Source organism: Argopecten irradians, chromosome 5, assembly GCF_041381155.1.
Source record: "Argopecten irradians isolate NY chromosome 5, Ai_NY, whole genome shotgun sequence".
Classification (NCBI taxonomy): domain Eukaryota; kingdom Metazoa; phylum Mollusca; class Bivalvia; order Pectinida; family Pectinidae; genus Argopecten; species Argopecten irradians.
The window spans coordinates 26,409,735-26,423,478 of NC_091138.1; the positions used below are offsets into that span (position 1 = coordinate 26,409,735).

At 34.0% G+C, this 13,744-nt stretch overlaps 1 protein-coding gene across 1 annotated transcript in view; it reads right to left on the bottom strand.

The window, feature by feature from the left end:
• Positions 1-2,694: 2,694 nt before the first annotated feature.
• Positions 2,695-13,744, bottom strand: part of LOC138324346 (prolactin-releasing peptide receptor-like) — a 33,063-nt gene continuing 22,013 nt past the window's right edge. The window contains exons 2-3 of the mRNA XM_069269421.1: positions 6,396-6,617; positions 2,695-4,152 (exon numbers count right to left, since the gene is read on the bottom strand). Coding sequence (XP_069125522.1) covers positions 3,817-4,152; positions 6,396-6,617 — 558 coding nt within the window. The 3' untranslated portion in view covers positions 2,695-3,816. The remainder of the gene's footprint in view (positions 4,153-6,395; positions 6,618-13,744) is intronic.

Genomic DNA, 13,744 nt, shown 5'->3' on the forward strand with positions numbered 1-13,744 from the left:
TCTAAAAAGTCCTCATAACATATTGCAGAACAAACTTTTCAGATGTGAAGTATTCATTTTAGTGAAAAGAAAGTAAAGAGAATTTATTATCAAACAGATGCAGTCGTTATTTTGTACTTTAACCACACTTAAACCAAATACAAATTGCTTATTACTTTTTTTGAAGAAACGCCGCTTAGTTCTTGCTCTATTTCAAATGTTTCACAGAAAGAAAGTTACGAGATCTACAGGAAAAACGTTTGAAAAACTTCATTCACAGTAAGAGTGACTTATTGAGAGGCTTGGATACGTAACAAATGTGTCAGACATCATTACACGCATCTCGTGTGATCTGTAGGAATGTAAGTGAAGTCTTGGAGCGTCAATGATTTGACAAACTATCTTGTACTGACTGTTTGCTCTAGTTGTTTTAACGATCAGTACACGTCTAACGTAAAGTACGTACAAAATACTCCAGGTTAATCACCATATCGGGTCACGCGTGCGTTTGCATTGTGCGTTACAAATGTGCGGTGTCCCTGGTACGTTACTGTCATATCGATATCAGTTCAACTTTTTTTCTTCAAATTGAATGGGACATTAAAGAATACCGAAATAGTTGTGAGATCAGGGATTCGGTAGGGTGTTTTGACAGTTTTTTAATTGATTTGTGAGAAACATGCAACTTTGTAAAACCTTATGATATTCAAGTTACCTTTCCATGGTTAAGAAGTAATTGCATTGGCTTGTTGTCAACGATACAGAAGTACACTATATACATATTTAACAGGTACACGTTGCAACTTTGAAATGACAACTTTATTTAGTAACATGGAAATACTAAAACTGTCGAATGCACAAAATGTAAACTTTAGTTCCAAATCGAGATCAATAAAACCACAATTAGCATTTGTCAGAAGAAAGTTTTATGACGGAGACCTTTTACACTGTAAAATGGTGTCAGGTGTTCACGGTGAACGCCCGGTATTTTAAACAACCTGATAAGACAGTTGATCTGTGATGTCAGCTGCATATGTCATAACCATATGATTGTACACATACATGTATGTGTAGAAACATAATCAATTCAAGTCACTATGGTACCCTAAGTATTGATTAGTTGGTTTATTTACGTCCTAATAATAGCTATAGCCATTTTTTGACGGCCTTCCCTGTATGGAATGTGTGAATGTATGTATATTTTTGGAGGCTGCAGTATGGTCGTGGTAAGAATTGGACCACAAATCAAGAAAATAATTATCATATAATCCCATGATATATGAGATATTGACAATAAAATAATCTGTCAATAAGTATTTTATCACTGTTAACCTCCTCTTTGTTCCTGATTGTAATATATTTACATTTAAATACGTACAAATGGTTTAATCTTAAACTAGTTTGTATTAGTGTAGGGATTATTTAAAACGCCAGTAATATAAAAAATTTCTGTAATTCAATTTACCAAATTTAAAACAAGTGAGGCGAGTATATTATTAATTGTGTTTTATGTATTGTAAATATTGTACATAAATCAACTTGGAAAAATAATACAATCTAGATAATTGCAAAATAACATTATTCATCGTTTCAAACAAAGTGCTTTATAACGGAACCGCCAATTAACAAAGCGGGAATTGAAATAACACAGACTAAGTAATACAATAATAAATTTCACAAAATGTAATAATTTAACTTGTAAACCAATCTATGATAAATAAATATAAGAAAGTAGTTTATTTTATAATAGTTAGATTCTCTTACTTATATCTGTTATCTAAAATCAGATACACAACTCCCCAAACCCTGTACACGTAATTCGACTGCGGCTGATATAGACATCAAAACAGAATTAGAAGCGTAGAAGAAACCTCCTTCTTATTTTATCCTGATAAAGGTTTGTTATATCAAGGTCAAAGATACGACGTTCTTGTCTCTGAAGTAATTCAAGGTTAATGTTTTGTAAAATTGCCAGTTATGACGAAAGGGGTACACTGACATAGGTAAATTACTTCAATAATTAATTACCGGAAACAACTGAGGAAAACTAATGAAGGTAAAAAAGCAAGGTAAAACGATATAATTGATATACACACAGCGGTATGCCTTTCTCCCGATAGAAGTACGCCGGCAGGGTGGTCGTAGAATCTATTGTTCTATAATGTGGTTTTGCTGTAAATTCCGTATAAATTACATAACTGACTTCGTTTCCACTGGTCATTATTGTTTCATTCAGAGACTCATGTACGAACACTTGTTTGCAATTAATACTGCAGATTAAAAACTCATTGGGACGCTCTTTTTGTTGAATCAACATAATTTCTCTGTACTTGGGATTTCAGCTTTGTGTAGGTAGAGGTTGCGAGGATCAAGTGCTAAAGGTTTCCGACATTTTGCAGTTAGACTTTGTTTTAGGTTAAACGTTCAAGGTCTGCTATAGGGATATAATCGCCAGCCATTAACCGTTGGTCTGTAGTTCTTCACTAGGGACTTGGACAAATGATCATAGTGGTAAATTGGTACAATTAATTAAATATAGGTATAGTCTTTGAAGGCCATTGAAAATTTACATAAAACTAACGTCATTCTGATGTGATAAGCGTCTTCAAAATGAAAATCGTACGAATTTAACTTTCTAATAGAATCAATAAGGTAAGCAAGCTCTGTCTTGCTAATGTAAAAGGAAACCAATAAAATCGTTTTAAAATATGGTTTTGTTATATCAATTGTATATCGATTAGATTAATATGCTTCGACTTTTTAAATGAGTCTCTCTTTCATGTACTAATATTTAAGAAAAGAGAGACAACTCTGTAACGAGCTTGTAATATTGATAACCTGATCGCACTGACACAATTTTAATTCTATTTAAAGGTTTATCCTTCATGCACGTTTTGGCTTCGGTTTCATATAACCAGCAACATAACTTCATTACACGAATGTTTTGCATTTCAATGAAGATGCCGTCCAGTGGATTGTGACAAACCTTAAAACTATTACAATTTTATAACCATTATATAACTGTTAATTGTCCATTTACTTGAAAGGAAACCTATATTCAATTATATTTCCAATTTTCCACTCAATTATGTCAATTATGCATAACATTGGCTCAAAGTAGTCATAAACAAAGAAGACGGAATAAATAATTGTAACATGATTGGGTTGTCGTATGAAGAGACAATCGTTTCTTGATGAAGAAGAGATCAACAAGATCTCGTCACATATTATGCTTGTGTCTTATTTGTCTGCATGCTGATGTTCTTAAGATATTTCCTGTTGAAATGTAATTACCATTCAATTGACAGATTCATTAATGGTGCTTTACGTTTATCTGGGCTTCCATATATATTGAATTTTATTTGTTAGATGTTATGCATTCTTAAAACAAGGAATATCCATTCTGTGTTCTAAACGCATTCTCCTTTGAGATTATAACATGACTGTGCTTTGAATAAGACGTGTTTACAGCTAGGCTAGGTGTCGATAACGTAGAGAACGCCAATAATTGTTGTTAAAAATGATATAATGTTTTAATTATTTTGATTGTTTCTAATATAACACGTATTCAGGTTTTTGCACATAATTTTGTAACTTTTGCCTTGTAAAGATATCTAATCCTCTGAAAAATAACTAAATACCAGCCATCTATACACCATATAACTTTGGTCGGCATGCCAGACTTTATGGTAAAGTGGCTGTATCGTAGCCACGACCCCGGTTCTGACCTAGAGGAATGACAAAACTACCTCTCTGTTATAATGTTTCATTTCCGATGCCATCACAGCCACGAGTAATATAGTGTATTCACTGATAAACGGCGAACGTCTCGTGAGGTCACACGTCATCTCGAGGACCATTTGTTCTGGATGATTTGGCTTGAATACTTATGACGTCGAGAAGGACAGAATTCTTCCTCAATAAATTGTTTCTGAGATTTGTCTCTCTCGGAGTGCTTTTACCCTCGGAAGTAGTTACACTCCCACAACTTGCCATAGACCGAACTGAAGACTGCTTAGACGACCAGGAACTAGATGAAGCGCTCATGGCACTGCTTCTATGGCGTATAAATGTTTGATAGTCTGTACTGCGGCCACTAGAAGATACTGGAACAGCGTTTTTCAAACACACACAACAAGGAAACCAAGTATAAACCAGAGTTATCAGATCAGCCTGAAACATAATAAAACCAAACTATAAAACCTATAAGGTTTAGATTCGTTAATGAGGTAATTAAAATGGATATAGAGTGTTAAATATTTGTGATGTTGTTGTCTTCGAGATTAAACTAAGCCTGTTAACTGTTTTAAAAAAACTGCAACGTAAATATTTTCGCGAGTGTCTAATTTCGTAGTTAGCACAGGTAAACATTTTGTTACGTTATTAATTTCGTAGTACGCATAGGCACAGGTAAACATTTTGAGAGTTCATTAATTTCGTAGTTAGCACAGGCTAACATTTTGAGAGTTAATTAATTTCGAAGTTAGCACAGGTAAACATTTTGCAACGTTATTAATTTCGTAGTTAGCACTGGTAAACGTTTTGAGAGTTTATCAATTTCGTAGTTAGCACAGGTTAACATTTTGAGAGTTTATTAATTTCGTAGTTAGCACAGGTAAACATTTTGAGAGTTTATTAGTTTCGTAGTTAGCAATGATAAACATTTTACTACGTTATTATTTCGTAGTTACCACAGGTAATTTATTAATTTCGCGATAACTTTTCTTTTAATTATGTTCAAGCTAATTCATATGTATACCAGTTATTAAGTACAGCTAAAAATGTTCACGCTAAAACGTTCTTCGATGATATTTATATATAATCGAATATTGAATCCGGAGAAACGTACCTGCTTAAAGGCATTTGTGTAATTAGCATAAACGTCCGCGTCTGCAATAATTTGATCTAGCTTTTCGGTGATTTTTGATTTCATGTCTACTTTAAACAATTTGTTTTCATCTGATTCGTCCATTTATCATTTTACAATACTTTCATCTCAAATTATCTAGGACTTGGCCCATATGTGTTAAGATATGAAAGCAAGTTAATTATATGAAAGAAATCGCGATGCGTTAGAAATTGTGACAAGGACATTTTTACATTTTGACATATTGTATTTATTCCATCTGAAATTAACGCGTCTCTTACAAATCGATGAAGCTGTACAATTTGTTTCCGTATGGAATTTAATAATTTGCTGATCTGACAGGCGTAACGATATTTTTTATAATTGTTTTGCTGACATAAGTTTCACTTAAAACCTAACACAAGTATGGTAATCAGAACACATTTTGATACAAATAATAAAACTGGCTTCTCCCAGGTACACGGGCAACGTAACTCGAAAATCTGATCTAAGCATTGCGTTTAACCATTCGATTCACCTCGCTGATCTTGTACTTCGGTTACGGCGTAATTGACATGCAATGCTAATGCAAATATGAAATGACCCTTTTAAAGTTCACATACACATCTTGATCTTCCGTTTGACAGATGATTGAAATATTTAATAAAGCCTTGAGAATAAATTTAACATATGCACGCTATAAACGAATTTGTGTTTGACCTATCTGTACTCAACTCTAATGGCATATGCAGATTTATATCACTCTCTTTCATAGAAAACGAATATATAGTATGGATATACAAGTTGCTGTGAGCTTCAGGCGATCCAATATATTGCCATTTGCACTCCTAGTGACCGGTACTGACCGTAGGTCAGTGGTTTTTAGTATTCTTTGTTTGTGGTGAGTATCTATGTGATTGACAGGACTGTCTGATGTTGGTGTATCTTGTAAAAGTTGAACATTCGCCTAATATGTGTCTAAATGAAGCATATTGCTAAAGACTCAAACAACGAGCGAACCAGTCAGTCCACTCCATAACTTAAGCAGGAGTAAGAAAAATTCTTTTTCATAGGCAATGTTAGTATCGGTCAGAGGACATAACAAAGCGCATTGCTCACCGGCGTGGACGGAATGCAAAAACGTGAGGCAGTATCGTGGGATACTTAGGGAAGATGAGCTTTAAGGACAATTGAAAAAATAAGAGTTCAAATAATGCAGTCATTAGATAATGCAATAGAGAGCAAGTATCTAACGATCTATATCTGCATGCAATGTTTGCTAAAGCATGATTATGAATTATGTTGGTTGCCAATCTGTGTAACTAAAAAGTTTCAAAAAAATTAATTGCTAATAACTAACTTTTTTTTCATTAGCATCGCCTCACTGATAAAGAGTTGTATCCCTATTGCATGATGGTAAAAGGCGACTAAATTTGGAATTTTCTCTTCCTTATGTCTCTCTTGACACCGGCTCATTTTTGACCTTTGACTAAGCATTCGCCCCTGTGAGGAAGGTTTTAGGTTCTATCCCCTTAACCACCACACACCATCATGAACCGTACCAGCTTACCCTAAAGCTTTCGTTGAAAAATCCGTATATAAAAGGATTTGCGAAGCTGTTAGACATCGCCAACCAATGAATCGCAAGATACATCCCGAGAAAAAAGTGCTCTTCGTCTGCTGATTTATATCGAAGTATATCCGGGTTAAAGTTCACCACAATGATGAACACGTGTAATGGAAGCCAGCATATCCCAAACATCAGCACCACCAGAATGAGCATCTTCAGAACCTGGAAAGGAGAAAACAAATGGGATAAAATAATGAAAAAAATATTCATTAACAGAACATAAAAGAGGTTCAAGGGAATGACAGTAAGAAAAACTTTGTATCAGAAATTTGATGTCAGTATCATTCATATGTTTTTTGTTTTTATTCGCGAGATTTGTAAACATGTGTCATCTTACACTCGTGGAAAATATCGTTAGTATGCATGCGTTTTTCATCAATCTTGGACCAGAAAAATTGCAGTGCCGATAAACTGACAAGGAATTATGATACAATATTTCAACTTTTGAGCTAATTGATCTCAATATATTGTCTCTGATCTTGAATGTCATATAAAAGAAAACTTGATTGGGAAATATCAAAAGATTTCTCAGTTTGAACGTACAATGCATTAGCGAAATTAAAACAATGAATCATTTGGTGGTAAATGAAAGAATTCAATTAAAAAACAAAAAAATGTCAAAAATCAATTAATTATGCTTTTTTTTCTTCTTAATTATATCTTGTTTTAATTAACATGATTTATTGGTTTTATTTGCTAATACACGTTGTTTAGATCAAAAATATTTTGCCCGTCATCAAAGTCAACAAACTTCATGCATTGCCAAAACATTTCAACTAATCCTGTAAATGAGCTGTATTACATGAAATGTTAAGCGGATCATGAAGGATTACATTGACGATTTATGTGGTAATCAAATTTTAGAACGACAATATCACTTAGTAATTGTTTACAATTATTCGTAATGATACAAAAGGCGTGCGTACTACAGGCAATAATATCAATTTTACTTCGAAGATGAACAAGTTCCGAGATTATCGGATGAACAAAATCTGTTTTAGAAAACTTTGATAAACAAGGCTAGTAATGAATTTTATCTTCTGCACAAAATATAATTCATCTAATAATTGATAGTTAGATAAATCATTTTACCGTTTTATAAGCCTATATTCACGGGGAAAAAACCAAAAACTAAAATTTTCATTCATTTGTGCTAATATCCTTTACGGACGATTCGCTGACCGCTGTATGACGTGTCAGGGATCGTATAACATTAAACAATATGTGTGAGATATAAAAATCTGTCGTTCTAAGGAAGAACTTCCCATATATTTATGGGATATTACAGACATCTTCCAATCATTTATTTCTCCGTTACAAATGATACATAGCTGTCACTGTCTGTACCACGGACGATTTCTCACTACCATTTCACATTATTTTTCACACAACTATTTAAGTTCCTATCAATTCTCAGTCATCCCTTAACACATCAACGATTGTCTTTCATCATTCTTTCACTTAAAGTGAACAGTCGGGCAAGGATGGCTAAAGTCGGTAAAAATGGTGTTAATGTATCCAGTATAATTTCTTATGAAATGGAAAAATAAAAATCTCTCGTCAAAATCTGTCTGCGTACGAAGAAATTAATTTAAAGTATGGGAATTCTAAAACGTCCTCCCGGCACACTATGTCCGTGGTTACATTTCCACACAGCCTCGCTTTCAATGCTTTCAACTTTTCTTTACTTTAATGGTCAGAACTGGGAAACTAAACAGAACTTGACAGTCGTATTAATATGTGAGAGCTTTTGGAAGGCCAATGAACGCATTTAGACTGGTTTTCTTTGCCGACTATTCACTTTAAGTTGATTTAAAGAAAAAATATCAATATATGTTAAAATTTCTTATGGTAACTTGATCTCAATTCATTCATACCATAGACTCTAGTACAAGTGTCTGTGATTACTTTATTTCATCCTCTTGTACAAGTGTCTGTGATTACTTTATTTCATCCTCTGGTACAAGTGTCTGTGATTACTTTATTTCATCCTCTTGTACAAGTGTCTGTGATTACTTTATTTCATCCTCTGGTACAAGTGTCTGTGATTACTTTATTTCATCCTCTTGTACAAGTGTCTGTGATTACTTTATTTCATCCTCTTGTACAAGTGTCTGTGATTACTTTATTTCATCCTCTAGTACAAGTGTCTGTGATTACTTTATTTCATCCTCTAGTACAAGTGTCTGTGATTACTTTATTTCATCCTCTAGTACAAGTGTCTGTGATTACTTTATTTCATCCTCTTGTACAAGTGTCTGTGATTACTTTATTTCATCCTCTAGTACAAGTGTCTGTGATTACTTTATTTCATCCTCTTGTACAAGTGTCTGTGATTACTTTATTTCATCCTCTTGTACAAGTGTCTGTGATTACTTTATTTCATCCTCTTGTACAAGTGTCTGTGATTACTTTATTTCATCCTCTTGTACAAGTGTCTGTGATTAACTTTATTTCATCCTCTTGTACAAGTGTCTGTGATTACTTTATTTCATCCTCTTGTACAAGTGTCTGTGATTACTTTATTTCATCCTCTTGTACAAGTGTCTGTGATTACTTTATTTCATCCTCTTGTACAAGTGTCTGTGATTACTTTATTTCATCCTCACTATTCCTTTGCTTGCTCCCACTGTATAGCACAACAGAACATGCTCGCCTTTATAAACTCCTCATGAGCAAATTCCTTTGTCAAAGTTTAAGATATCTCCAAATCCCATCTTGCAATTAATTACGATATCCGATAAATATCTCCCATCAACTCACTCATAAAAATACATATCAAGCGTACGTTGATCGCTCTCTATCTCTCCACGTCATCTCGTAAATACTTTACAGTAAGCTCCCGTGGCAAAAACACAACCTTTCTAGACTAATTATGCTATCCATTAAATACAGGTACCCCCTACCATCAGCGGCTCTTCTCAGCTGCTAACTAAAATTTTACGTCTACAATTTACCCCTATCAAATGACACAGAGAACAGGGACTTACCCCTTTCAATCGCCAAACACGCTGAAAATATTTCTATATAAAAATAATATTTGATAAATGTTGACATCAAGAAAGGAAATTGTTTTATTTACTTCTTAACCTTTAAAACGAAAAAAAAAATAAACAGTTTTGCCTGGCATATCATTCGTTGATATGTCGTGGCATTAGAAAAAAAATCTCCTAGTTAACAATACTCATGCGATGGGAGCAACAAGTACATGTATATTTCTCACGTTCTGCCAGGATGACATTTCTATGTTTTATTGTTGAATTTTACTACTTACTACAAATAACCCCTGAACTATCCAGCATTGCATGATGTCTCTAAAGTCTATGTGAGTCATATGATTATATAATGTCGTAACTGATAATCTATGACATCTCACGATTTATTATTATTTATATCGTATGCTTTTTTTCATTTATATGTTTTAATGTCTAATTGTATTTATCATTTATAGATTTGTTTTGAATCTGTATTCTATATCGGTCGGATTTGCACAGTAGCATGTTAACAGTATTCTTTAACATCTTTCATCTATGACGTTGGATCGGTAAAACCTGTCGGACATTTGAAAGGTCCACTCTGTTTCTTTATACACTGCATTTTGGTTTGTCTTGATGGCACCCAACAGATATGCGATGACGCATGTGTGATTTTTTTGCAGTTTGAGAAAAAATTCTCCCTAACCGAATAAACGTAAGCGATTACACTATCAAACACAAATGACAACAGACAATAAGATAGGATACAAATGTGAAAAATAGAATGCACATATTTATTTTCGATGAAATGTTACCGTTTCTTACATATTTTGCCGTCCTTAACTACTATTTCTTTAATATTTTGACGTCATCGATTACTTTTACTACGTATTTTGACGTCATAAACAGCAATAGTGTCACACCCTTATAGTTTGTTTTCCTCTGGCAGTCAGGTAGGATTACTTACGTGAGGCTATTTGTGGTCGAGCTAAATATACACAACCAACTGTAACAACGCAAACAGTACCTATATGATGTAAGCAGAAGCTTGTAATATTAAATAGAATAGAAGAATAAAAATGTTCGTATAAGTTTTAGTTTATGTGCATAATGCAATGAGAATGAAATTCAAACCACCGTTGAAAATAATGTCATGATGTCCATCAACAAGAGTTTTTAAATAACCATACAGCGTACAAAATCACCAACATTAGCGATATTTACAAGGTCATTATTTTTACGAATCAATTTAAATGAAAAGAACAGCATAGCCAAAAAATAAATACATTAATGTTGTTTGTGCAGTAAAGTGAGTTCTCTCATTTTCACAATATTATCAAAAATTATTATGCAGTTTCTTTGGTATGTTTTCATCTAAATATTCTTAGATTCTTAGAACATTAGCAGCAGATGTTTTGTTGTAGCTTTAGCAATAGGACGTTAAAATAATCAAACAAACAAAGTAGTACTTATAAAGCGACATACGTATTTTCCATTGAATCTTAATGATTTCTAAATGCATCCTAGACTTGTGGTTTACGATAGATATCTTATGGGCATTTCGACCTGTTTTGGCACATATAACTTTACAATGGTTATATCTACATCTACTAACCAAAATTATATTATTCATGTTCTTTGTATCGATACGTATTACGTTTTACTTTAAGATATATGGAGCAATTTAAATATTTTTATTGGATATAACAACTATATACCGCCTTAACCTATCTCAACTGAGAAACTTTCTTCGGTTAATGTGCTTGAAATCCAAAAACAAATCGTTTACCGCCTAACCCGACCTGATGTTTACAGTAGACGTAACTTAGACCATAGCTATGATTGTGTGTTAGACTTTACCCAAAAACACAAATTGTAGCTGATCTGTATCGATATAGACACTCAGACGCAAAGGGAGGTAACTGCAGCAGCGATGTAGACTTGGCCTGACACACGTCGGATCAGGTTGGATGTGAAGCGAGATATTTGCATGATAATGTTCTGTTGTGTTACTGAAAACGGTTAAGAAAGAATTTAGAACAAAATACCTTGGCAAGCGAAGGGATTAAGGCTTCATTAAGGGGTATAAACGGTATCTTTTGAACTGTTGATTTTCAGTAGGACGGCTGTTCCTCATTAGCGTGATTTATAGCTGTCGGATCAATATAACCCGCCAAATCCTGTACTTTTGAAATTAAACACGGGTAACAATAACCTTATGATTGTTTCACAATATTATCGCACAAATATATTTCTTATCTGCGTGGCTAACCAAAAAAGCCCTTCACAATGAAGTATGAAGTCTAGCACGCTTTAAGAATGAACTGTATCGCACATCATATCAAAAGTGTATATAGACCATGTTACGTCATTCCGACGAGACGTTTATAACAGCAGTGAATGCTGGAAGGATACCATTACCCAAATATACAAGGGGATCATAAGGATTGTAAACAAAACGTTTATAATTGAATATCGAAGCCCTGATTTAGTACCGGGTATTTCTGGTACGTTCGTCAAAGACACACACACACTGCTAATTAATATACGTAAAACATAATCAATATACTCGAATCGAGTGCATAAAACGAAACCAAAAGGTTATATCATTTTAACGGGACCCAGAAAGATAAAGGTTGAGGAACACTTCTGAAAAGTTTTGCGTTCAACACCATTCTGCAACATTTTGTTTTATTTGCTCTATGCCTTTAAATGTAGTGAGCTCTTCTTATCGTGTTTTGCTTGTTTGTTTGATTAATTAACGTCCTATTAACAGCTATGGTCATGTAAGGACGGCCTCCCATGTATGCTGTTTGTTGCGTGTATGTTGTGAGAGGTGCGTGTTTTGGGAGACTGCAGTATATTATTTTGCAACTAAATTGTCATCACTCTATAGCATCCCAGTGAAGGATGTACATGTAGCATTATTCTTACATAGCAGACTGATGCAATCATCTTACAGTTTCAGGCGACTCCATGCTTACATACATACTGTTATCCTGTTTGACGGATTAAAACCCTGTTTCTGCATCATTTATCTCAAAGAGCGAGAATCTTATTTGACTGCTTTGATATCACAGTAGTTAAAACATTTTGTACCTTTATATTTATGATAAATTTCACTTTGACTTATTTTGCTTTAAAAGATAAAAAAATAAACTCGCACAAAAAACTTGACACAAGTAAACTGATTGATTTAAAGTTCCATGTTCTTATTATTTTTAATGTATAGATTTATTGCAATGAACGCTTTACACTATTTCTCTGTTGAATTTACGAAGTACTATACACTATCCATGGAAATCTATCTATATGTATATTCAACATAATTTTATGATATTATATGATATGATGAGGTAAGTGGGCGCCATATTAGTCTGTGTTAGGTGAATGCACTACATGACGCCTGAGAAACACAAATTTATTTTGCCAATCTTTCAAATGATTCCTCTAACATAATATTTTAGAACATTAAGAGTGAACTTTTATTTCATTTTTTAGAAAATGTAATTTCAAATGATTTATCTTGCATAGTATTGCGGCAAGCGTGGGTCCATCAAAATGCTAACTTCTTGGAGTTATATCGGCTTTCCCATAAAAAGAATGGTGATTTAATAATGCCAAGTCATTGAGAAAATATGTCTTCCACATCAACGTTAACATTGGTTTGATTTATGATATTTATATCCTATTAAAAGCCATCTAAATACAGCATCCCGTATGTGTGGTGTCTGAGAGGTGCGTGTTTAGGGGACTGTGGTATATTCGTGTTGTGTCTTCTTGTATAGTGGAACTCCTCTTTATAATGCTATATCACTGAAGCATGCCGCCGAAGACACCAAACAACACACCCTAACCGGTCACATCGATAACGAGCAAACTATGTCGTCCCAATCTCTTATGCTGAGCGCTAAGCAAGAGTAAAAACTATTACTTACATTAGAAACTATACTATGGTAAGTCTAAGTCTGGAGATAGAACCGACAAGCGCTCAACTGAAGGCCAAAAGTGAGGCGGTGTCATAGGAGACGTTAGGAAGAAGAAAAACGATGATATCCCAATTTTAGTCGCCTATAGATGCAACGGGGCAGCAGATACAAATATAATAGTCTTAGTGCATATCGGTTATTTTACGAAGCATATGAGTGTGAAAGGCGCATTATGCTAACTTTCACATTCTAGATATTCTGTAATGCTTTTTAGGTCATCTGTTTCGTCCGTCGTCGTGCTTTGTGCGCCATGCACCGTCCGCCGTCCTTTTAGGGTCTCAGGGATCAAATAGGCTAAAATCATTAAACGTCTTCTCAAAAACCA